The 27,243-nt window shown below is 40.3% G+C and overlaps 1 protein-coding gene across 2 annotated transcripts in view; it reads right to left on the reverse strand.

Moving 5' to 3' along the window:
* Positions 1–25,072, reverse strand: part of TXNRD3 (thioredoxin reductase 3) — a 28,617-nt gene extending 3,545 nt beyond the window's left edge. The window contains exons 1-13 of one of the 2 annotated variants that reach the window (XM_005288415.5): positions 24,732–25,072; positions 15,657–15,717; positions 14,075–14,184; positions 13,292–13,408; positions 11,107–11,179; positions 9,716–9,835; positions 8,677–8,819; positions 6,682–6,797; positions 6,340–6,565; positions 5,959–6,051; positions 5,355–5,431; positions 3,721–3,877; positions 3,367–3,474 (exon numbers count right to left, since the gene is read on the reverse strand). In XM_005288415.5, the coding sequence (XP_005288472.1) occupies positions 3,367–3,474; positions 3,721–3,877; positions 5,355–5,431; positions 5,959–6,051; positions 6,340–6,565; positions 6,682–6,797; positions 8,677–8,819; positions 9,716–9,835; positions 11,107–11,179; positions 13,292–13,408; positions 14,075–14,184; positions 15,657–15,717; positions 24,732–24,854 (1,524 nt within the window). In that variant the 5' untranslated portion in view covers positions 24,855–25,072. Of the gene's footprint in view, positions 1–3,366; positions 3,475–3,720; positions 3,878–5,354; positions 5,432–5,958; positions 6,052–6,339; positions 6,566–6,681; positions 6,798–8,676; positions 8,820–9,715; positions 9,836–11,106; positions 11,180–13,291; positions 13,409–14,074; positions 14,185–15,656; positions 15,718–19,404; positions 19,579–24,731 lie in introns of those variants that run through there. The other variant, XM_065550914.1, reaches the window with a different exon arrangement.
* Positions 25,073–27,243: the final 2,171 nt, after the last annotated feature.

A 27,243-nucleotide genomic window follows, 5' to 3' on the forward strand; every position in this document is an offset into this window, starting at 1 on the left:
TACTAGCTACCCATTTCTCTTTAATATTTGATGGCATTACTCCCCAATTTCTAACTGGATTTAGTGATCTGCTCCACCCACTCCCCATCTTCCAAATCAAAGTTTATATGCAGGGCTGGTAGCATTACCCTATTGAGTTTGCCTGACACAAGTGGGCAACCAGAGGCTCTGGGGGAGCAAGACACAATGACAGATCAGGGGTGTGGGAGAACTGGGACAGGCAATCTGGAGCAGCGGGATTAGGATTTACTGGGCAAGGAGACTAACAACAGAAGCCAGTGGTAGGGAAGAGAAGACTAGAACAGGTTGATGGACCTATCCTCTATGAATTTATCTAGTTCTTTTTTGAACCCTGTTATATTCTTGGCCTTCACAACATCCTCCGGCAAAGAGTTCCACAGGTTGACTGTGCGTTGTGTGAAGAAATACTTCCTTTTGTTTGTTTTAATTTCATTTGGTGATCCCCAATTCTTGTGTTATGAGATGGAGTAAATAGCACTTCCTTATTTACTTTCTCCACACCAATCATGATTTTATAGACCTCAATCATATCCCCCCTTAATTGTCTCTTTTCCAAGCGGAAGAGTCCCAGTCTTATTAATCTCTCCTAATACGAAAGCTGTTCCATGCCCCTAATAATTTTTGTTGTCCTTTTCTGAACTTTTTCCAATATATCTTTTTTGAGATGGGGCGACCACATCTGCATGCAGTATTCAAGATGTGGGCGTCAGATGGATTTATATAGAGGCAATATCATATTTTCTGTCTTATTATCTACCCCTTTCTTAAGGATTCCCAACATTGTTAGCTTTTTTGACTGCCGCTGCAGATGGAGTGGATGTTTTCAGAGAACTATCCCCAATGACTCCAAGATCTCTTTCCTGAGTGGTAATAGCTAATTTAGACCGCATCATTTTCTATGTATAGTTGGGATTATGTTTTCCAATGTACATTACTTTGCATTTATCAACACTGAATTTCATCTGCCATTTTGTTGCCCAGTCACCCAGTTTTGAGAGATTATTTTGTAGCTCTTTGCAGACTGCCTGGGACTGAACTATCTTGAGTAGCTTTGTATCTTCTTTTTTGGGGTGTGTGCGTGTGGAAACGATAATGGAAATTTAACACTGATTCCCTACCTGGGGTCTCAGATATATTTTGTGTGCTTCAGAATGCCGAAGTACCATTGCCTGAATTGTGCTAGCCCCCAGCCCCAACTGGGCTGCTGCTGTTGCTGCCCCAATCCTGAGTGAGTGGGAACCAAATTCATGTGCTAGGAGCTGCAACCTCATCGGTCCCAATCTTAAAACTGTAACAAACTGGTATATTGTGAGGGCACTTCCATCACTGTGAATAAAGAGGGGCCCATCCCTGCCTGGTCTTATTGCCATGTATGCCCTTACAGCCTCCATCAAGTAGATCCTAGGCTTGGGGTGTGTGTGTGCGCATGCGCGCACACCCCCCCCCCCCAACCTCTAACTTGAATTGCATACGCAGCATCCAGAGTATTTTAGGCCGCTGGCACTAAAATTATAATAACTTCCAAGTCAGTGCTGAATTGTAAACAAACTAGTGAAAATAGAGAGTACCACATACCCTCTGTTTGGAGTTACTATAAGGTGGGTGCAAAGCTGGCTGGAAAACTGTTACCAGAGAGTAATTATCAGTGGTTCGGTCATGCTGGAAGGGCATAATGAGTGGGACCTGGCAGGGATTAGTTCTGGGTCTGGTTCTGTTCAATATCTTCATCAATGATTTAGATAATGGCATACTGAGTACACTTATAAAGTTTGTGGATGATACCAAGCTGGGAGGGGTTGCAAGTGCTTTGGAGGATAGGATTAAAATTCAAAATGATATTGACAAACTGGAGAAATGGTCTGAAGTAAATAGGATGACATTCAATAAGGACAAATGCAAAGTACTCCATTTAGGAAGAAACAATCAGTTGCACACATACAAAATTGGAAATGACTGCTTAGGAAGGAGTACTGTAGAAAGGGATCTGGGGGATAATAGTGGACCACAAGCTAAATGAGTCAGTGTAATGCTGTTGCAAAAAAAGCAAACATCATTCTGGGAGGTATTAGCAGGAGTGTTGTAAGCAAGACAAGTAGTAATTCTTCTGCTCTACTCAGGCCTCAACTGGAGTATTATGTCCAATTCTGGGTACCACATTTCAGGAAAGATGTGGATAAATTGGAGAGAATCCAGGGAAGAGCAACAAAAAGTGATTAAAGGTCTAGAAAGCATGACCTATGAGGGAAGATTGAAAAAACTGGGTTTGGTTAGTCTGGAAAAGAGAAGACTGAGAGGGGACATACTTGAAAACTTCTGTAAAAGGTTGCTACAAGGAGGAGGAAGAAAAATGGTCTCTCAACCTCTGAGGATAGGACAAGAAGCAATGGGCTTAAATTGCAGCAAGGGAGGTTTAGGTTGGGCATTAGGAAAAAACTTCTTATCAGGGTGGTTAAGCACTGGAATAAAATTGTCTAGGGAGGCAGTAGAATCTCTATCATTGGAGATTTTTAAGAGCAGGTTAGACAAACACCTGTCAGGCATGGTCTAGATAATTAGCCCTGCCGTGAGTGCAGGAGACTGGACTAGATGACCTCTTGAGGTCCCTTCCTGTTTTAAGATTATATATATATATATATATAAATAAAAATATGAGAGAAACATTTGGCATTACAAGCATAAATTCCAGAGTTGAGTCTACAAAAACAATTCTATTGCAAATACATTTGTGAAAACCTTGCCAGAAGGAGGGAGACATAAGGAACTGGAATAAAGATTAAATCAGAGTCTAAAGCAGGTGTGTCAGCCCATGCCAGTAGCAAAAGAATTGGTCAGGGAGAAGTGAAACAGTTCACAAAGGAACAGGGCAAATACGAGTGAACAAAAACAGAAAACAGGGGAAGTCTCAGGACCTCATCACCTAAAGTGAGCATGCAAAGGATTGTGGTACAAAATGGGAAGAACAACTTTTTGGAGCATTGGTTTAAAGAACTTTACAGTCACTGTTTCACTTCACTGGAATTACCTTCCCTCATCCAGTCTGGATTTCCCAGCACTCCAAGAGCCACATGGAACTATATACCTAAAGACAAATGCTTCTGGATTTTTGACACACCAGGTGTGAGAGAAAAATCTTTGAATTGGCCCAACTTCTGTTGGTGAGAGACAAGCTTTGGAAATAATCAGCTGTCAGAGAAAATCCTTGAATAATGCTGTAAGATTACACTGAAGTGTTTAAATAGGGATCTCCTCAATACTTGTAATGTTCATTTAGACTAGTAGCTTCTTGAGAAGATACAATAGCACATTTAAACAGGCAGCTTTGAAATGAAGACTTCAGCTTCTCACCTCTATGTTTTCCTTTCCATATTCTTCAATGGCTCTCTCTTCAGGTAATCCACAACATCCATACTCCAAAGGAGTAAACACTGTAGTTGGTACATTGACATAGTCACACTAAAATTAAAAGAATTCAGTTTTCTTTATATTTACATGTTCATATGACCTGCGTAGACACAAAAAGCTTCCCTTAAAAAAAAAAAAAAAAAAAAAAGCAAGCTGCACCACCAAGTCTTATTTGGTTACAAACACTCATTGTCATAGTAGCACAAGACCCAAGACTCTCAGCCAGCACCTGCTAATCTCCTGAGGTAAATACCATGGTGAAACTAAAATTCATATTTTCATAGAATATGATCTTACCTTTATAAAGCTACCCCCAAAAAGCCTGCGAGCTAGAAGCCTGCCTGCCTGAATTGCAACTGGGGTAAGTTCAAGTTTTCCATCCAAGATATCTCCAATAGCATAAACATGAGGCACATTGGTTTGTTCCTCGTCAGTTACAGGTATTTTTCCATTCCTTTTGAAAAAAAAAAAAAAACAAAACAAACAAACAACGTAGATCAGTAGTCTAACTGAATTGAGAAAGTAAGGTTAAAGACCTATTCTGCTACACGGAGACACTAGAATACTTTCAGGCATTGCTCATAAGGAGAGAAGAAAAAAAAAAAAAAGTATTATGCCCACTCTAGTTAGAATGTAAACTCCTTGGGCCACAGACTACTGCCTTTTCCTCCCATACAATGCCAAACAGTCAGTACTTAATGGGCCAGATTTTCACCTCTGCACACAAGTGTAAATCTGAATAACACCACTGACATTTGAGAGAAATCAGGCTCTGTCCTACTATTTGAATGTTATATAGCTTGCTGAAATAACACACATCTCCCTCCTAAGCAAAAGTCTAATCTATCAGCACAGATGAAAAGTGAAGTATTAAGAGCTATTTAGTCAAGGGGCACTGTTGCTTTTGTTCATAATGCTAACTTAATCTGGTTAAACCAGAAGACTGAACTCAAGGAGGTTCATCAATCAGAAAAATGAAACACAAGTCAGCCTTATACAAGCAGATTATTAAACCATTTTAGCATTGTAAGGGCCCTTTCTAAGAAATGCAAGTGTAAAGCCTCAGTTTAATGGGTATTCCTTCTAAAATAACTCATATGCAGGCTAAGATTTTTTTTTAAATCAGTAAATGTCCGTAAACAGCAATCAACTGTACACACACAAATGGATGAAAAATATACTTCTATTGACAATGATCAAAGTTTACAGACAGGCAAAGTAAGAAAAGCTGCCTGAGAACTTAGTCTGATTTATGGATATTTATTCTGTATATTTTAACATGTGATGTTGACATCTTTTAATGGTCAGAAGTCTAAATTTTTGAATCTCAACTTCTACTGTCATTAAACCTCCCCACAGTCTGACCCCTGGTAATTTCCCCACAGCTGAAAATCAAAACAAAAACTCGAAAACCCAAACATTAAAAAATGCTCAAAAACCAAACATTGATATTATCTGACAAAATTATAAAATATATATATATATATATATATATATCAAGCTTGGCAAGCCTACTTATAGATCAGTGAAGCAGAAACATTACTGACTACATCAGAGTAACTGAACTGAAAGTAGTTGCCTGTAGTACTACCACCATTTAAAAACAAAACAAAACGACACCCCACCACACAACCACCTCATAATATGTGCTTCAAAGTCCAGTTTTGCGGGTAGGTAGGTAGGTGTGTCCACACACACACACACACACACACACACACACACACACACACACACACACACAAGTTTCTTAGAAGGATATCACATTAAAGGTAACACTCATGCTCCCTTTCTTGGGACAAAAAGCTATTGAACGTCTCCATGCTCAACTGACAAGTATCATAAGCAGGAATTTCAAAAATCAGTATCAGTTACTGATGGGTTAAGAAGCTGAGAGCAGTCCTGAAGTGAACATGTCAGACAAAGATACTCACTTTTCATTGATTTTGACACCAATCTTATCTAAACCAATGTTTCTGGTACAGGCATCACGACCAATAGCTATCAAAATCTACAAAAAAACAACAAAAAAGCTATCAATGTTATTCTGAGTATTCTGTTGCTTAGTTTTCATTGAAAAATTGAAAGTGAACAATTGAAGCCACATTTCCTAAAGTTGCTTAAATGTGAAGGTGTCAGTAGTAAGCCTAATTAGTTCTAAAAAGGCGGTAACAGCAAAAAGGTTACTTTGACACTAGAATAATAGTGAGAACAGACAACTGATCGCATATGACACCGTCTACAAGACAGTCAACCCCCTACTAGCACAGTTAAAGTTTCAGCAATTCTGTGGATGGGGTCGCAACAAGACTGAATATTGAAGTCTTATTTTTCTATGGAATGTTGACAAGTCTGTCAGGTTGCCAAAATTATTCAAATTTCTTATTATACTTCCTTCTCTTTCTTTCCAAATAGTATAAATGGTTTAAGAGCTTTAATGATCATTAACAAATAACATTGTACTTTGATACAAATACATATTTGTGGGCATCATTTAGTGCCAGATAACAGGGATATTTTTAGTACAAAATCGCTTACAGTATTATATTCTCCTTCAACCATTTCTGGTCCCTCAGTAGACTGTGCTACCACTTTTAGTCTTCCAGGCATGCCTTCCTCCAACCTTTCAATCTGTAGGGAAGAATTGATAATCCTAGTCAAGTTACCTTAACCAGCAGAGCCTTATTGCATTGTCACACTACACACACACACACCCACCCACCCCTCTCGCGGAATGTTCAGCAATAAAATGCTTTTAACATAAAAGCTTGGCCATACAGAATTTTCAGCTTATCTGCTATAGAGCTGAACTCTTTTCCCGGAAGACATTTTATCACAAGACACTTGTATTCTGCATGATCCTTTCCTTACAGGCTGGTTATTTAGCAAGAAAGAAGAGAAACAAGCAAAAATACTTGCCTGAGTAGGTACAAATTTCCTGATGAATTTAACACCATGAGTTTCCATGTAGGCACCTGCTCTCTCTGCCATTTCTTGGTCAAAGCCTCGAAGAAGGATGGAGCGCACCATAACTGTGACATCCAAACCAATGCCTGCAAGAAATCCTGCACACTCCAGAGCCACATAGGAGGCACCCACAATTAGAGTTTTGCCAGGGCAGTAAGGCAGGGAGAAGAGATCATCGCTGAGAAGAATCACAGAAAACACTAATTGTTTTACAATTCAGCTCTGATTTAATTTGCATGTGCAAAAGTAGACAGAAGATAAGTCTTATTAACTGAGACTAACATCTCATCTCACCTAGTAATGCAGTATTCCTTATCTCCAGGGATACCCAAATATCGGGGCCTTTCCCCTGTTGCTAGGACAAATGTCTGTGCTGTGTGAAAGGTTTCCTGTCCTTTCCTGTTGGTTGCCTGAGATACAGGGGAAAAAAAACCAAAACAAAACAAAAACACAGAATTACAGAACTACTGTATTCATAGATGCCAAGAATAACTTGTTGGCAGTAGGCCTTATGACACAATAAAACCCTCAACTTTATCAAGGAGCTGATAAATGCAGTAGTATTTAGAAATGAGTTAATTACAGATGGATCTAAGCGAAAAGCCATTATATTGTAGAGGTACCACGTAGATCAGTAAAAGGATTTCTTAAGAGTAACATCCATTGTTAATGGGTTTACATGGGGAAAATACACTAGAGACTACTCCCCCCACACTAGTTGCATTGAATAACAAAGTGATTAGCTGACTTGGGCAGGGCTCAGAAGGTTCAAGCTAATAACTTAGATTTTACAACTAAGTTTTACATTAGTTATTTAATAAGGAGAAAAAGCTTCTTAAAGAACTTGAAATAAGAGTTCAATGTTGATGCTAGCGGCAAAACAGATTGGATAACAATCTGTTAGTAATTTTGAGGCTTGTGTAGGAGTAGACTAGAAAAGTGCTTTAAGACAGGCTGATACCTCAGGTGGGAAGAAAAAGGCTGGTTTATTTTAAAGTTTCCCTCAACTTCAAAGGCAGTCAGTCTTTGGGACTTCATATTGCAAAATGCCTCTTTCTGAAAGGGGTTTGAGAAGCTATGAGTCAAACCTGAGGGAGAAGGAATGTCAGATTTGTCCTCTTGCATGTAGCAGCTTAAAAAAAGTCTGCTCTACTTTCCTGTATTGATGGCCCAGCTCAGTACCAAATTTATATTAAATGAACAGCTGGAAACTGAATTTCTTCTATAATATAACACTGGTAAAAAATAAGCCAAGTAGTTTTACTCCTCGTTCAGTGTAACCTTCTGGATTTAAATTGATTTAGTCCAGCCTACACACAAACTACCTACATCAGGGTCAGGCAGCTGTACCCAGTGAACCTACATGATATAAAATTTTGTTCACTGCTGCATCCCTGACCTGGGTAAACCCTGGTCCAATCTGATGGTCAGCTATAATACATGCTGTGCAGTACAAATTAAGTGTATACTTGTCTTGTGGCTTCATTCCTATGGCAATACATAGAATACTATTCCAACTCCATTATATCATGAGAATGCTGGGATCCGAACTTGAGGAACAAGCAAGGTTTTGGATATGGCTCTTTATGTAGAGAATTCCCCTATCCTCCTCCATGCTTTAACAAAAAAAAGCTTCTGATTGGTAGGCCATTATTTATGTGTTTTTCTAAAATTAACATTCCTCTTCCAAACTAATTTTAAATGCTTTCTTGGCTCAGTATGCATTATTATTTATAGTTACTCACTGAGATTATGATCCAATTTTCAGTGACGTTATGAGGCAAGAGGCAAGTTACAAGTAGAAAGTAAGTTTTAACTTGAATCAACACTATCCAGGAATTTTGAATGCAAGACAAAGTAAACTCCTGATTCTTAATTGCTATAGATTTACGTTAACACCAATTATATACAAACATTAAGGCAATTTAATCGTTTTGTTTCACAGCTTCTCATTTAAAATTTTGGAATCAAGTCACAGTTTGTTACACACTCAAGCTCTACCTCTCTACTTATGCAAGATTCTCTATTTGCAAATCCCCACATTATTTCTACATAACTGGTATTAGTATGCAAGTATTATGACAGTGGTTACTGGAGTATAAGTCTACTTAAATCAGTAAATTATTCCTGTAAATTTAATTCTTTAAGTGAGATAAGTAAAGTATCATATTAAGCTGAAACCTTTTACATACTAGGTTTCAACTAAAGAGCAGTTTTAGGACATATATATGGTAAGTGATTCTTAACAGGTCAGAGAAAATAAGCCAAAGCTAAACACGCAGCAGGTACCTTTATTTTGTGTGGTTCGATAAATTCTGCATAGGCATTGACATATGTCACAGTCTTCTCTCTCAAGGACACCCTGTAACCCCAATTTAAAGAGCCAATGTAGTTCTGAATTGCTTCTACCATGGTCTCCCAGTTGTGTTTAACTAAAAGAGAAACAAGAAGCTTTACAGTTAAAAAGAAACTGAAGTATAAACACACTAACTTCATGAACATCTATAGAAGCTTGCAGTAAATTGTAAATAATTGCTAATTAGTCATAACTCAAATAAGTGGGCTGTAGCCCACGAAAGCTTATGCTCAAATAAATTTGTTAGTCTCTAAGGTGCCACAAGTACTCCTGTTCTTTTTGCGGATACAGACTAACACGGCTGCTACTCTGAAACAAATGGCAATACTACAAGTTAAGCAATACCTCACTAAATCAACAAGCCCAAGTACTATACAAATACACATTTCACGTAATAAGTCTCATATTAAAAGTTTTTCCAGGGATACTTCAAATCTATCAGACATAAAAATGGCTTGCCTCTCTTAGCACTATTTGCAAAGTTATCTGGGTTTATGAAACCCATCTGTAAGTAACCAAACAAGCTAGCAACAGAGGGTCCTGTGGCACCTTTGAGACTAACAGAAGTATTGGGAGCATAAGCTTTCGTGGGTAAGAACCTCACTTCTTCAGATGCAAGACATCTTGCATCTGAAGAAGTGAGGTTCTTACCCACGAAAGCTTATGCTCCCAATACTTCTGTTAGTCTCAAAGGTGCCACAGGACCCTCTGTTGCTTTTTACAGATTCAGACTAACACGGCTACCCCTCTGATACCAAACAAGCTAGCTTATGCAAATTATGGTGGAATGAAGCATCAAACAGGTTTAAGTGCCTTCATAAAAGAGATTTTGGGGGAGAGGGAGGGAAAAAGTTGTACAAGTGGCAAACTGAATTCTATTTAGTCACTTCTATACTAAAAGCATTCTTATGTAAGCTCAAACAAAAAAGTTCTGATCTGCATCCTCCCCCACCAGTGTTCAGTGTTATTGACCTTGCTCATCATACTCCCAGCCAAATTTCCTTGAATCTTGAAGTGCCTGTCCCAGAAGCGCAGCTTGATGCATCAGTTTCTTAGGAATACAACCTACATTTACACAAGTGCCACCAAGTCCTGTGATGGAAAGAAAGAAAGTTTATTTAAATATTACCACCAGCATTAACTTAATATGTGCACTTCTGCTTTTTATGACATGCTTTATGTATTCCACGGTCTATCCATCCATTAGTATTAATTTCTGTACATATGCAAGCAATGGATGGAGAACTTCCATTACAACTACATACCTTACGATGCAGTATGTAATTGGACACGGTTGACAAAGTAACAATTTTTACTTAAGCAATAACATTTTAACTAACTCCGATACCAAGAAGGCTACATAAGTAAAGCTTTAAGCATAGGCCCAACACATTCACATAGATAAAATAGTTTTGGACTAATAGAACAGAATGACACTTTCAGGATACCTAAGAAATGCAAGAGACCACAGTCTGCAGTGTTAACCACGCCTATTCTATGGAGTTAGAGACAGAGCTAAATTTTGAAAAAGAAATGAAGGCAAACATTCCTCTTACGAGTGATTGTAAGAAATTCAACACGTGCTTTCTTCAGAAAGAGAGAATAACACTTCTGAGTAATAGTATTGGAGCTCCTGGAGGACAAAAATGAGGGATGGTGTTGGCAGGTTGTCCCAGCTATCTGAACAAAGATTCTCCACACAACATAGTTTACTTATGGAAAGGATGAGCACTGATCTCTTCTATAGGAGCCAGGATCAAAAGTGTCAAAACAGCAAAAAGCAGGGTCAAGGGAAAGTGAATAATTCCTGAGACCACAGGAAAAAGCATCCATTTTTGAGGTGCTTGTAACTGTAGAAATATGGTCCCTTTGGGCCTATGAAATACTGAATGTATCACAGTGCTAAGTACTTCAGCTAAAATAATAAGAGATGATACTGTAATTCAGCTACTCTCTCACGTGTGAAGCCAATTCAAACTAACATTTTCATCTCAGGAGCTCAAAATGTGCTTTATAAAGATCAGCTTCCCTATAAGGGATTAAAATATTTAAGATTTAAATAGGGATGATTATGTAGCAAAGAATTTAGTGGGAATGTGAAATCCAAGAGTTGTTAAGAAATTGAAGTAAATAGTGAAATGCAGGCTTGGTAGAAAAATCTATCTAGAAGAACAGGCAGGTTGAGTGAGGTTTATTTCCTCCATCATTTATGTTGTAGAATCACAGCCTCATGTCCATACAACCAGCATACTATAAGAAGGCAAAACCTTGAAACGAAATAATTCAAGCAATGCTTGACACCAGCATTTTAATCTATGCATATATATTGTGATTTGAGGCTAGGACCATTAAAAGAACCTTACCCCATGAAGTACCCGAAGGTGTTGGTACAACATAGTCCAGCACCATGACCTTTTTTCCTAAGGCAGCAGCTTCCTGTATTAAAAAAAGGAAGTCAGATATGAACTGCTGAACTTCTCATTACTTTTTGATGCTAAAAGCTTTCCCTGTTCATTTAAGCATGTCCTCCAATGTGCTTGTCAGACGGAAGGCATTTCTGATGACAGTCTCAGTATCACTTATCCTTCTCTCAGTAATGCCATCAGTGCTTGTGATAAGTTTGGGAATTTTGGTAATACTTTTATGATGTTCATGTGCACCTCAGTTTCCCTGTGCTTTGTACTACTATGCAAAGGGAAGAAACTCTGTTAGACTCATGCGGCTGCCTGGTAGGAGACGAGAATAATTAATAAACTGAATACAGCCTATGCATGTGAACGAAAGATTTGGAAGAAACAGTGAAAACCTCAATGGCTGGGACAATCACACCTAGCAACCTACAGCCAAGAGGAGGAGATTTCCCCCCGCCCCCCCCTCCCACCTCTCTGCAGGTAAGCACAGCAAAGGCCCTGAGCTGAAGAATAAAGTGTGAAGGTATCAGATGTTTGATAGAGCAGGATACACAGACACAGAAGTACCTGGAGACTAACAATATGTCTACACTACAGTTTGTCAGCATAATTTAAGTCACTTAGGCCTTGGCTACACTTACCCGCTAGTTCGGCGGCTGGCAATCGAACTTCTGGGTTCGACTTATCGCGTCTAGTCTGGACGCGATAAGTCGAACCCGGAAGTGCTCGCCGTCGACTGCGGTACTCCAGCTCGGCGAGAGGAGTACCGCGGAGTCGACGGGGGAGCCTGCCTGCCGAGTGTGGACCAAGGTAAGTTCGAACTAAGGTACTTCGAACTTCAGCTACGTTATTCACGTAGCTGAAGTTGCGTACCTTAGTTCGAATTAGGGGGGTGGTGTAGACCTGGCCTTAGGGGTGCAAATAAACCACCCCTCTGAGCAACATAAGTTACAGCGACATAAGCGCTCATATGCACACCATTATGTTGATGGGAGAGCCATAGCTTCTGCTGTTCATGGAGGTGGTTTTATTATGCGGAAGGGAAAGCTCTCTCCTGTCAGCATAGAGTGTCTTCACTGCACTGCAGCAACGCGGCTGCATTGGCACAGCTGCACCGCTGTACATGTAGACATGCTCCAAGAACAAAAGGGGACAGAAGGTCAGGATAAGCTCAGGGGAGCAGGACCTGGCAGAGCCCTAGCTCCCACCAACAGGAATCATATCCTAAGCCTGCCTCTCACGCTAATCTAAAGTCTTTTAGATTCTGTATTCCAGGTTATTAAAATTGGTATCTTATTTTTAAAAGGCTTCTTACTGTTTCTGCAGATACTTTATGCTCTGAAGGGGTAGGAACAAGTCTCCCATAGGAGTCTGGCTTGGCTGGACTTCCTGCAGGGAGCCACAGGTAACTAGGCCTACAGGTACCAGCTTCGGAATCATGGAGGCTGTGGGCCTTTCCCTATGGAACTATGTGGATCCTTTGGGTCTGGCACACTAAAGGGCTACTTCCAAGAGACTGGTTACAGGCTAGGGCATAGACCAGACCCTGAAAATCTATGACAGCACCTAACTCGATCAAAAGCTGCAGAGGAGCAGAGCAGCCTGATTTTCACTTCCAACCATCTGAAGATATGCATCACACCTGGAGAAGAAATATCAACCCTATACAACAGCCTGCACTGTCAACAGTAATTATCTAAAGGGAATATTATGCACGTTTGTCATCCCCCCGTCCTCCACTGCCCGGCCAAAAGAGGTATCAATATTTTTAACCTTCAACCCTTCTGAACAAGCTACCAAAAACAAAGGCTGCTTTTTCCCTAGGTTCCTTACTCTTGCTGGTCCAGGAGCAAGTTGACAAAGCTGAAAAAGACTAATGCAAAAAGTGACTATACTATGGGAAAGATTCTGGCCCCAAGTTCTGAACTATGAGCTCATGAAGGAGTGCATGTTACACTACAATTACATCAGTGTTCAGCCCATTAAATTTCAAATGAATGGGAAGACTCATTGAAATGTAAATGATATTGCATTAGAATGACAGGTGCACAGAACAAGAGAGTTTCAGGAGAAATCTTACATATATAGTTGATATAGAGGCAAAATTCAGTGTACAAGTGCAAACCCGAGTGCATACCTTGGAACATGCAAGTCCGCCAGAGCCACCACCAACAACAATAAGATCGAAATCATAAACTTCTGCATCATCTATGCAATTCCCTAGCACTTTCTGCAGTGAGCCACTTTGGTAAGCCTGTAACGAACATATGGGTTACTCACATAGCTGTATGTTTAAGTGTGAATTACACAGCTTTTTCATGACCTAGGTCATCATGTCTGATGCTGCTACCCTAATTTTGGATTCCTTATTAAAGAGGATCACTAGCATACAGTTTTTCAAATCTGGGGGCTAGAAAGAGAGTCCTCACAGGATACTTAAAAGTTCACAATTATAGAACCTTTCACAGGACTATATTCTCATTTTCTGCTTCTAACGTTATGTTTAAGTCACACGGCAAAAGCTATGTAGCAAAAAAACCAAGTCAAGAAATCACTGATGACCCGTTGCTCACTCCATTCGTAATTCTACCCATTGTATACAACATCAAGAAGGCAGGAATTAAAAAAGGTTGTAGCAGGATGGAACAACTGTCTCTCCTTTTAATACTGAATTTTTTTTATTTTGTTTCCTTCTTGACATTATGGGACTGGAATAAGTATGCATTAAGTTAGTTCACTAGCATATTTTACAACCAGTGGCATATTAAAGGGCTACTTCCAAGAAACTGGTTACAGGTTGCAACCAGTGATTGCAACAGAGGTATCAAGTGATTAGACTGTATTTAAAAACTGAGATAAGTTACCTAATCAGTTCATTTCTAGCCACAGCTCATTTCAAACACAAGAAAAACAAGATTACCTGAAAAGTTTTATCATATCCACCTATGTGTGCTCCATTCACAAACACATTGGGCACAGTCCTCTGGCTAGTCACTTCTACTAATACTTGCTGAATATTGGGTCCATCATCTAAGGATAAAAAAAACCAAACCACTGCACATCACAAGCCCTCCATAAAATCAACGTATTTGTTTCAGACATGGCACGTTTGTAGACATTCTTCAAACGCACAAGCTTTGAAACAAAAGAAGAGTTTTCAAAAGTTGTACCTCCCCACAAGAGTATGTGTCTAGATAGCTGGAATGAATTGAAGCTTCACAAACCTAAATGTGAGATGGTTTGCAGGTGGTGTTTAAGTCAGAGTTTAGAAGGTAAAGCCATACATTGCTTGGACCTGCCTATCTGAGAGAGACTACCTCCCTGCCTATGTATATTGCCACAGTCAATATCAGTGGATGCATTTGAGCTAACTCAATTTAAAAAAAATACACAAACACCCCCCCCCCCCCCCCACTGCTGGCAGGGTGTTCTTCATTAGGCCCCCTGGGCTTTGGAACTTGTTCACCCCATTGGTGGTTTTATGAAATCTAAATATAGTCCAGTCAGTACAGAAGATGTGTGGCATTAACTGTGGGAATATTCAAATGCACTTTTTTAGTTTTATTTAACCCCACTCAGAGACAGTGCCAATACTCTCAGAAGGTGAAAATTAAGCAGTCTTAATTATTAGAGAGCCTTAACACACAATCACCATCCCAAAACGTAAGATGGACTCAGCAAATCCATATGCATGTTACAGTTCCCTATGTCAGATTAGGATCCCTTTACTGTGCAGGAATCTCTCTAGTATGGAAAGAATGCTAAACCAAAAAGGGAAACTTCAATGAAAGTCAGTTAGTACATACTTTCAAACTATTCAAACACAATGTTATTTTTGGAAGGTTATGAAGTATTAAATTGGTAAAAAGTATAAGTAGCAAAATTTTAAGATCAAAATATAGGACCACTGAAGTTTCTAAATATATTCCAGATGAGTCAGTCATCTTTACAACTAATTAATGCCCAGTAAAACCCCTTAACTGTTTTCTCAAGAATTTAAAAGTAATTTTAACATAAGACTGTAATGTAACCTCAGAACTCCTGGCTTTAATAAAAGTTGGCACTGGCTACAGCCTGAGTAATGGAGTTTAGTCTTTTTTCCCCCCCATCAATGACTCAGCAAGCTTCTTCATAAAGGTCACTTCTAACTCAAGTAAAACATTAACAATTCATCTGGGAACACACACACACACAAAAAAGTAACTTAGGGGAAAGATTGACTTTTCCTGCAAGACAGAACAGTGGGTAATTTCCTGACACCTCCATCAAACTTCTGATTAAATAAATCAGGTTTTTTGTTTTTGTTTTTAAATAAAAAGTGCCTTGTGATAAGAGTTTAGCATCTATTTTAAATGCTGTTGTAACTTTGCACCACACGAGGCATCATTCAAGACAGAATTAGTGTCTCTGATCAGTACAAGACAGTTTATAGGAAAAAGAGTGGATTAAGTTGGATGAAATATATATCATGTATCTCAACACAAGCTGTCATTTTTACTTACCAGTTAAATCAAGTTCCAAAGCATAGTAGTCTACTCCCATAGAATGAAAAAGTTCTTTCACCTGTAACAAAACAGAGTAGTTTCATTTGATATCTGCTATTGTGAACACAAGGGCACTGCATTTTCACAAGTCAAAGGTTTGATATTTAGATGTAGTTTAGGACCAAGATCTGCTATTGAACATGATTACAGAGATAGTGTCTTAAAACAGTTGTAAGTGATGCAGATACTAAGTCATTACTTCCAAGTTAATTTTCAGAAGCAGCCCCTTTGCAGTTGCATGTGACTCATCACAGGGGGTATATTCATACTACAAACGATGGTGTGACTAGTGCAAGTTGGCATGTCTGTCCTAGCTTCAATCTAGCTATTGTGGTTAACAATAGCAGCAAAGCCATGTCAGCCTGCACTTCACACTCAGGGTCCCTGGCAAGCTTCCTGAGATGGTTCGCCTACAATGAAGTTATGGCTGCACTACTAGATTAAAGCAATACCTGCGCTACAATCCCATCTTCATTTTCGGTGTAGAAGTATGTTTAGGTAATCAACAGGATTCAGACTTTGGTATCCAACCCCATGCTTCTCCTGAAGGAGATGGGAGAACTTCATCTACAAAAAGCTTAGTAGCAGATTGTCTTTTTACCCCCTTATATTGTGTCAGAAGTAACCAGACCAAGACATCAAAGCGGCTACCTCAAGAAGTAGATGTAGAGGTCAAGGATAGAAAACCCAATGGCCATTTATTTAGTAAACAGATCTACACATAAGGCCAAAGAGTCTTTGGAGATGGGATAGTTTATTGAGGAAGCTATTAAATAGCGAAATTAGGTTGAAATCTAAAGAAGTTGTACTTCCACCATTTAGCCGCATAGAAAATTACTAGATCCATGGGTGACAACCCACACCAGGATTAGGAACACAAGTTTACCATCTCTCTCAATCTTCAGACTTGGAAATGAACAATAGTGACCCTCAAAATGAGAGACATCAAATTTTCTTTACTGAACAGTTTTATTTTTAAAATATTTTTTAAAAATAGCATGCAATTAGCCAGGAACTTCTTATAATGAAACTAACCAGTGATTGTATACTAAAAAAAAAAATCATACTTTATGTAGAAAGCTATAGCTGTTTACTTTCATAAGTGGCCAGTGCTGCTAAACTTGCTTGCAAGTGGGAGACATGATGTCAAGCACTAAGATGTGCAGCTCGCAACCAGGAAGACTTGCTGAGCACTGAACAGGGACTTTGCAACGGCAAAGCGGGACAACTTTAAAAATCGGGGCCAGATGCGGCATGTCCTGCACAATGCAGGACACTTGAGAGGTATTTACCCTACTAGTCTCCCCACTCCTCTGGTCAAGGAATATTTGCCAATTAACCTGACACCAAAAATTAATATTATAGAGAAATTAAAATAGTTTGAGGAAATAATCAGCATTCCTAATGATCAGTTAAGATAACAGACTGTTTCTTCAGTTTTATAATTGAGAATAGTGGTAGTTTGCAAGGTTAAAATAGTGTTACTAATGCAAGGTACTTACATAACATTAATGCTACAAAGCAAGATGTTAGACTTTGAAGGGACAACTAGTGCAAACAAAATTAGATACTTAAGTTTACCAAGTTGCTAGATCAAGTATGGATACAACATAGCGCCTATTGGGTCATTTAAAATACAAAATAAGCTATTGAAAAGCTGATGCTTGTCACTTACTCATACTAAACAAAAGTTTGCCTTTTAGAGAATTCTGTGTACATTAATTTCAATAAAGCAATCAACAGGATTATACAAAAATAAAAGACCAAAGATCAAATTAGGTCAGCACCAGAGATTTTTATAGAACAAGGCTGTTCACAGCTTGTCTCTTCCACCAACAGAAGTTTGTCCAATAAAAGAGATATTACACACAAGGTGATTGAGATCTCATGAAAAATGTAAATTCTTGCAAAAGATGCATGACTCCCTCTGAATTTCCTCATAAGATTTGAGGCTCTCTTTTATGCAATTATATTGCAGTTGTTAAGCTCAAAACTTGCTCCTTTCACCAACAGAAGTCTGTCCAGTAAAAGTTATTACCTCACCTTCCTTGACTCTCTAATATCCTGGAACCAACACAACTACAACAACTCTCCAAAGAGCATTCTTAATGTCACTGACTGATCATCTTTCAGAGATAAAGACGAGGTACCCATACCAATACTGTAAGCTCTATCAGCTATTTTATATACAATTGCTTTGCCTGCAGCAGGACAGGATAGTGCTGTTCTTGGGTGGCTTAGTCCTTTCTTCACTGTGCATTCCTGGAAGGTGTTACAGAGTGGTTGCTCTTCCTTCCTGAAGGCACTGTTATTGGGGTTTTAGCTCTTTCCTCTTGTTCCAACTTGCACATGGGATTGTTAGGAAGGTTAGTGAGGAGGCATGGACTACAGTTCTTTCAGAAGGCTGATGACAACATGATCTCACCTAATCCTGCCAGTGCTACTGAATGCTTGATCTGGTCTTTGGGACAGATTGGAGCATGGTTGACAGCTATCTGACTGAAGCTCAAATCCAGATAAGATTAATATGATGCTGATGGGTTGGGGATTGCAAAAATCACTCCTACTGACCTTGAGGACCTATTCAGTCATTTATACTAGAATTTCCAAGCTGCGATTTACTGCTGGATCCCCAGCTATTATGGGATGACAACAGATTCAGGGATGAGGGACATTTTTTGCATGTGGTTAGAAAGTAAAAAACCTGTCTTTTAGATAAAGAAGCAACCAGTTTTAAGATGAGGCTCTTGCTACTATGATCCAGACCTTTATCATCTCCAGATACAACAACTGCAGTGTGCTCTACATGGGTCTCCAACTTAAGTCTACCCAGAAAACACAAGATAGTGCAAAACACCGCAGCCTCCTTTGTAAGTAATCTCTCACTTGGCTATGATCTCTGGCTGCACTTTTTAATTATTTTTCTTTTAAAAGAAGAACGGAAGATTCCTGTTTTTGGCCTATAAACTCCTACATGGCTAGGAAGCTACCTTATTGAGAGACCATAACAATGACAGTAGGGAACAAAGGAGAGGCAATTAAAAAAAAAATAGGCATCAGGTTTAATACAAACAAGGGGAAGTACTTTTGCCACACAATGGGAAGTTAAACTGTGGAACTCATTGCCATGGATGTTGATGGCCAAAAGTATAACTGGGTTCAGTGAATAAATGGCTATTAGCCAAGATGGTCAAGAATGCAATCCCATGCCCGTTGCAACCTTACACTTCTGACTGCCAGGAAGGGAAGATGGGGAGAGGCAATTAGGGAGCAGATACCCTTGATTTAAGAAAGAGTATGAGGGCAGATTTCTCTATGAGGAGCTCTCAATTTTGTTACATTGGTTCCAAAAGAGCATGAGTATTTGGGCACCCTGAAAGGGCTGTTTATATATACTTTTGGAAAAGTGGAGCTTGATGGGACTAATATTTATGGGGTAGAGGACTTTCGGGGAAGCCAGTGAGTTAGACAGACACCTTTTTCATGAAATAAACACAGTAGAACCTCAGCGTTACGATCACCTCAGGAATGGAGGTTGTTTGTAACTCTGAAATGTTCGTAACTTTGAACAAAATGTAATGGTTGTTCTTTAAAAAGTTTACAAGTGAACATTGAGTCAATACAGCCTTGAAACTTTACTATGCAGAAGAAAAATGCTGCTTTTTTTTTTTAAAGTAGTTTACATTTAACACAGTACTGTACTTGCTTTTTTTTGGTCTCTGCTGCTGCCTGATTGAGTACTACCAGTTCCGAATGAGGTATGTGGTTGACTGGTCAGTTCATAACTCTGAGGTTCTACTGTAGAACAAACACTTCAAGTGTGGCAGCAGCACAAGGCACCACGGAACTGCTCTACATCTAAAGCATAGCAAAAACAGTTCTTTAGGAGAGAGGCAAGAACATAAGAGTTTTAGAATAGGTACACTGGAGAAGGGAGGGTATATATTTGTCCTTTAACATTTTAGATTTTAAGACTTTCTAACCCTGCCATCTTTATTCTCAGCCATAGGGTACTTTTCCTTCAAGATCTAACTAAACTGTATAGAAAGAAGACATTTGCAGTCTGTATATTGATTTGTAGCACACAAATATGCATCACACTTGAATTCAACTGGTGCATTTGTACACAGACAAGAAATCCCTTACAGTTCTTACAAAGGAAGCAAACAGCTAGGGGACAAACATTACTAGTGAGTTACCTAACACTAAGTTTCCTATGGAAAGTAACTTGGTACAAAGGCACTATGACAATGCACTTTTAAAAACTTTTCCTGGCAGCATTTGCTCTCATTACTTCAACCTGTTTAGCTACTTTAAACCCCACAAGGTGGAGTTAGGTTAGCTACTAAGCAGCGTCCCAGGTCTGCTGTTTCATAAGTCAATTAGCATTCTGTAACAATCTAAATTGAGCTGACCTGACAGGTCATTATGCATTTTTATGGATGCATAATATACTATCTGAGGGCATATCATAAGACTAGTATAATCAGCAGTCATGTGAATTTGTGGTTATTCTGTGTATCAAGTTGCTTCTACATGTCAGTGTAGAGACTGCTAGCATTTATAAGTTTTTCCATCTCATCCAGAATCAATTTCTCCATGGTGGCAAGAATTTAAAATACATGCAAGTTATTCCTGACTGGCAGTACCTGCAAGAAAGTCAAATTCTAACAACTCCATTCATGCACTGTCTACCACAGGGGTCGGCAACCTTTCAGAAGTGGTGCGCCGAGTCTTCATTTATTCACTCTGATTTAAGGTTTTGTGTGGCCAGTAATACATTAATGTTTTTAGAAGGTCTCTTTCTATAAGTCTATAATATATAACTAAACTATTGTTGTATGTAAAGTAAATAAGGTTTTTTAAATGTTTAAGAAGCTTCATTTAAAATTAAATTAAAATGCAGAGCCCCCTGGACTGGTGGCCAGGACCCGGGCAGTGTGAGTGCCTCTGAAAAATCAGCTCGCGTGCCGCCTTTGGCACATGTGCCATAGGTTGCCTACCCCTGGTCTACCACCTTCCTTCTCATCTTACCATTAAGGATTTTCCCCTGCAAAGGGTCATGGTTTCTTATTCCTGCTCCTATCTAATCTCCTGTTTTCCCTTTGGCTTTTAGAAGATGCCTTTTCTTGACCTCATTTGTTCTCTTTTGACATACTCTCTCCACCCGCTTCCTCTTGGGCAGGGGAAGAAGGGGAAAGAGAGAGACAGACACACTAGGGACCCTTATTTCACTAAATAATTTCCTCAAGCATCTTTCCTTGCTCCAGATTTACCACCTGTCCCTTAATCCAGCTCCATCCAGTTCCTTCTCTTCCCCCACTAAGCTCAGAGTCAACATTGCTCCCCAGCCTACCTGCAGCAATACTTGCCCTTCCTCTCTCGGGGACAGTAAATATAGCGCTCCCAAGAGCTGGCTGTTTCCATGGAGCCAAAAGCCCTACCTACAAGAGAAGCTCTGCCTCAGCAGCAGCAGGAACGAACACTAATCAGCAACAGAGTTCTAGATGGACTCCACACAGATTTGTAGTAGGGCTGTCAAGCAATTAAAAAAATTAATCGCAATTAGTCATGTGCTTAGTTGTGCTGTTAAACAATGAGAGAATACCATTTATTTAAATATGTTTGGATGTCTTCTACATTTTCAAATATATTGATTTCAGTTACAACAATATTTGCACTGTAAAACACGAGATAGCATTTTTTCAATTCACCTCACACAAGTACTGTAGTGCAATCCCTTTATAATGAAAGTTGAATTATATATAAAAAAAGTAAACTGCACTCAAAAACAACAATGCAAAACTTTAGAGCCGACAAGTCCACTAAGTCTTACGTCTTCTTTAGCCAATCAAGTTTTGTTTCCAGAGGACATGCATCCATGCTGATGACAGGTTCTGCTCAAGAACAATTCAAAGCAGTGCAGACCGATGCATGTTCATTTTCATCATTTGAGTTGTATGCCACCAGCAGAAGCTTGATTTTCTTTTTTTGGTGGTTTGGGCTCTGTAGTTTTTTGCATCAGAGTGTTGCTCTTTTAAGACTTCTGAAAGCATGCTCCACACCTTGTTCCACTCAGATTTTGGAAGGCAGTTCAGGTTCTTAAACCTTGGGTCGAGTGCTGTAGCCATCTTTAGAAATCTCACATTGGAACCTTCTTTGTGTTTTGTCAAATCTGCAGTAGAAATGTTCTTAACAACATGTGCTGGGTCATCATCCGAGACGGCTATAACATGAAATATATGACAGAACATGGGTAAAACAGAGCAGGAGACAGTCACAAATTTAATTTTTTTTTTTTTTTTTTAAAATAAGCATCAGCATGGAAGCATGTCCTCTGGAATGTTGGCCAAAACATGAAGGGGCATACGAATGTTTAGCATATCTGGCACGTAAATACTTTGCAATGCCAGCTAAAAAAGTGCCATGCGAATGTCACCTGAAAATGAGAACAGGCATTGTAAATGAGAAGTGGGCAGCATTATCTCTTGCAAATGTAAACAAACTTGTTTGTCTGAGCAAGAAGTAGGACTGAGTGGACATGTAGGCGCTGAAGTTTTACGTTTTGTTTTTGAGTGCAGTTATGTAACAACAACAATCTACATTTGTAAATTGCATTTTCACGATAAAGAGATTGCGCTACAGAACTTGTATGAGGTGAATTGAAAAATACTATTTCTTTTGCTTATTTTTACAGTGCAAATATTTGTAATCAAAATAATATAAAGTAAGCACTCTACACTTTGTATCCTGTGTCGTAATTGAAATCGATATATTGGAAAATGTAGAAAAACTCCCAAAAATATGTAATAAATTTCAATTGGTATTCTATTGTTTAACAGTGCGATTAAAACTGCTTAATCACGATTAACTCAAAAAAGTTAATTGTGATTAATATTTTTAATCACATGAATTAAGTGTGATTAATCTCAGCCCTGATTTGTAACCATTTCCCCTCAACTGAAATAGTTCTTGCAGCACAAGCAACAGGTGAAGTGCTAAGATAGAAAAGAGAGTCTTAAAAAAAAAAAAAAAAAGATGACACCACCATCTAACTGGACTCCAATACATTGCTAAAAAAGGCTGCCAATACTGCATAACTAGTATTGCAACTGTTGATAGACCAAACAGAACTGCTAAGTAGTACGAAGCGAAGCAGATGAGCACCAATTGTTGGATTCCTCTCTTAGGGTACATCTACACTACCCGCCGGATTGGCAGGTAGCGATCGAACTATCAGGGATCGATTTATTGCGTCTAGTGTAGACACGATAAATCGATCCCCGATCGCTCTGCCGTGGACTCCTGTACTCCACCACGTGGAAGGCGAAAGTGGAGTTGACAGGGGAGCAGCGGTAGTCGACTCTGCCCCGTGAGGCAAGTCGAGCGAAGATACGTCGACTTCAGCTATGCTATTCTCGTAGCTGAAGCTGTGTATCTTAGGTCAATCCCCCCGCCCAGTGTAGAGCAGGCCTTAGTGGGTATTTCCAATACAGACTCACCAACAAAAAGAATCCTCTCTAGAACAACTTAGATAGAGAGAGAGAGAGAGAGAGAGAGAGAGAGAGATTTCATCTACCACCCTATTATCACTTCACTTTCTCAAAATTCTGTAAATAGACTATTAGAAATATTTTGTAAAGTCTAAATAAGGCTTAGCAACAGATGATATTTTCAGGACCCAAGATGATGTTTTTATCTGAAGTACCTATTACATTTCTGACATTTTTCCTTGGACCTGAATTATGGTCTAAACGTAATTTTATGTCAACTGGAACGAAAACATGATAATTGGGATTCTTTCTACAGTAATATTACAAGACTCCATTGTATCACCCCATTTACACGCATGGATCAGAGTTCAGAGTATGAAACCACAGGAACGACTACCAAGGAACCAATTTCAATGTAAAACACAGTTAGAAAAATGCCACTAGAAGTTACAGCCTAATATTCCAACTTTGCTTTTCCTCCATAGCTCCATCAACACATAAAAGTGAAACATTTTAAAAACTTAAGTGTCAATTCAATAAGTATTTGAGAATCAATCAAGATGTGCATAAATCTGCACCAAGTTTCTGCAGTTAGAATTTGACAGTTTACGATGCATAGGGAAGGCCTTGCAGTTTTGTTGTTTAAGCTACTTTGGTTATCCAGTTCAAGCTTAGCTTTGTCAGCTAGCTAAGCAGACTAGACCTAGAAAGACAGGGTAAGTATTACCATAATCAAAATCCTTTTCTGACCACTGCAATGCTCAGCAACTTTTTTGATTATTATAAACACGGATGACAGTATCGACATAATACAGAATTGCCATTCAACAACATAAAAGCAAGTCAGTGACAAGTCAGCCTTTCCAACAGCTCAAAGGTGATGGGAAGTTCAAGCTCGGTGCCAGAGGTGAGAGTTTAGCTTCACCCAGATTGGTTACTAAAGAGATGCCCTCTGCTTGAAAATCTGAGGAACACAACCAACCCCCCCCCCCCCCCAAACCCACAAACCTGATGGCCTTGAACAGTGGCTTTAAGATCGGCGTAACACACGAACTAGTGCATGGGGGGGCATTTGCTCACTTCCGCCCATTTGGGCTCAGCTAACGCAAGACGCGCGAACTCCCGTCTGGAGCTGGCGCGGCGCCGGTTCGCAGCGCTGGCTCGGCGCTCCGGACAGCGGGCGCTGTGTGAATGGCAGCCTGTGACGAATACCTGCCCTCAGAGATAGACATTTGCCGCCAATCTCCCGGCCACACTCCGGGAAAGGCGTGGGGAGCTCAGCGCAAACCCTCACCCCAGCCCGCTGCACCGGGCCTAGAACCCGCCTCAGGTCGCACGGAGGGACCCGCCCGCCCCCCGCGGCCGGCTCTGCCCGCCCCAGAACTGGCGGTTAGGGCCCCCCCGGGCCCGAGCGGCAGAGAGCGACCCCCCCTCAGGGGCAGCTGCCGGGCGCAGCCGGCGGGAGGCCTCCTGCCGCGGCTCGTGTGCGCGGGCTGGGCGGCAAGGCCCACCCCGGGCGCCCCCCCACCCCGGGCCATACCTTGTTGCAGTAGGGGCAGTAGCTCTTGCTGAAGATCGCGACCCGGTGGGAGCCGATCAGAGTCCGGACGCGGAGCCGCAGCGCATCCCAGTCCGGCAGCCGGACCTGGCCCGGGGGCGGCATGGCAGCAGGAGGGGGACTGAGAGGCAACAGCGCGCGCGCGCTCTACTCACACCAGGCGACCCGCGCAGAAGCCGGTGCTTAATTGCCCCTTAGCCCCGCCTCTTTCCTTCCGGAGAGGGCGGGGGGAGGAGGAGGCTGGACGAGTCTACTCGGGATGAGGCCGGGGAGTGCGTTAACCTACGCCTTCCATATACTGACCAATAGACTGAGCCTAGGAGGGAGAGTCCAACATCAGCCCCGCCTCTCCCGCTAGAAAAACTTGGGACAGCCCAAGAAGGGAGAGCATGCGCAGAAAGCTTCTCTAGGTTGGGTAGTGCCTTCACCTGAAAATATTGTAGCTTCTATCCTTAGGGCTTGTGAATTCTCTAGTCCCAGCTCTGCGAAGGGAATGGGCTCTAGTGGTTTGAACCAGAGAGGATGGACCCCTGGGCGCTTTTCCTGTCTGTGACACTTATTCCTTGTGCAAACTCATCACTGATCTTCTGTGTTCCTCTAGCTTCCCATCTGTAAAATAGGAATAATGGGGCTTTGGTTAAAAAAAGGAGATACATAAAAAAGAATAAAGAACAATAAGGGGTAAATGTTCAGGTGACTGGGCCTTTGCTTTTTAGGCACCATCTGTAGCTGCCTACTTTCCACCCAGGGAAGTGGCTACACATTTAACACCCACACCATTTCTGCTTTTTTTTCTTTTCTTTTTAGGAACCAACTGCAAAATTATCTCATTGCTGCTACAGATTGCCAAGCTGCAACGTTACCCCTAGATATCTAGATGCAGATGATGTCTAAAAGACCCTGTAAATAGTGAGCTGTAAAGATATCTCGTTTATGAATCCCATAGAGTGAGAAAATTGGGAGAAGCTGCCATCTACAGGACAGATTCTAACAGCGCAGTCTTTGTGTGTGGTCGCTGTGATTCATTAAAAAGATTGGGCCTGAGGGAGAGTGAAAGTAAGGGGAAATGGACAAATCCTGCATATGGATTGAAGAAAGTAGCTTGTATACAAGACGTGTGTTTGACCTCTTTACAGTCAAAGCCCCTTATATAAAAACAAATATTAAAACAGCCAAGTCCTGTAAAAAACACTCCTGTGGTCAGGCAAAACTTGTGAAATCATTTTTAAGTTGGTACATAATGGATAGGGAGTCTGATAGAAGGAGTAGGAGGCGTGGAGCCAGGAACTCTGTTACACTGTGGTATTAGTGAAGTTGCTTAAAGATGACCCATGGAGGGGAAAAATGGGTTTACTTAGGATGTGTAAAGAAGGCCTAAAAGGTTTTGGGGGAAAACAAGTTTTTGGTCTTCCCCTCCCCCGCTTGTTTTCTGTATAAGGAATTCAGGTCTTACCTACCCTGGAAGGCCTTGTTGTAAACTGGAAAACTAATGAAAGCAAGTGATAACTGAACATTGAGAGAGGAAGGTATTTGCCAACATTGTTTAAACATTTATAGTATTTGTTAGCACTCATTTGACTCTAATGCCTAATGAATACTTGGGATAAAGGACATCATTGTTAAAGATACATACCCCCACATGTCTCTGCAATTAAGATGTGAGAGCTCACAACATACATCTGAGACTTCTAAGAAGTCCTCCAGCAAATGCAGTAAAGACCAGACTTGACACTTAGTGAGGCAAATAGAAAGGAGCATAAACGCTGCCAGATTAAGTGCAAGAATGTAATAAGAAAAGCCAAAGAGGAGTATGAAGAACGGTTAGCCAAAAACTCCAAAGGTAATAACAAAATGTTTTTTAAGTATATCAGAAGCAGGGAGCCTGCTAAACAACCAGTGGGGCCCCTTGATGATCGAGATACAAAAGGAGCGCTTAAAGACGATAAAGTCATTTTGGAGAAACTAAATTCTTTGTTTCAGTCTTCACGGCTGAGGATGTGAGGGAGATTCCCAAACCTGAGCTGGCTTTTGTAGGTGACAAATCTGCGGAACTGTCACAGATTGAAGTGTCAGTAGAGGAGGTTTTGGAATTAGTTGATAAACTTAACATTAACAAGTCACCGGGACCAGATGGCATTCACCCAAGAGTTCTGAAAGAACTCAAATGTGAAGTTGCAGAACTATTAACTAAGGTTTGTAACCTGTCCTTTAAATCGGCTTCTGTACTCAATGACTGGAAGTTAGCTAATATAACACCAATATTTAAAAAGGGCTCTAGAGGTGATCCCGGCAGTTGCAGACCGGTAAGTCTAACGTCGGTACCGGTCAAATTAGTCGAAACAATAGTTAAGAATAAAATTGTCAGACACATACAAAAAACAAACTGTTGAGCAATAGTCAACATGGTTTCTGCAAAGGAAATCGTGTCTTACTAATCTATTAGAATTCTTTGAAGGGGTCAACAAACATGTGGACAAGGGGGATCCAGTGGACA

The sequence above is a fragment of the Chrysemys picta genome, chromosome 7 (assembly GCF_011386835.1).
Source record: "Chrysemys picta bellii isolate R12L10 chromosome 7, ASM1138683v2, whole genome shotgun sequence".
NCBI classification, from domain to species: domain Eukaryota; kingdom Metazoa; phylum Chordata; order Testudines; family Emydidae; genus Chrysemys; species Chrysemys picta.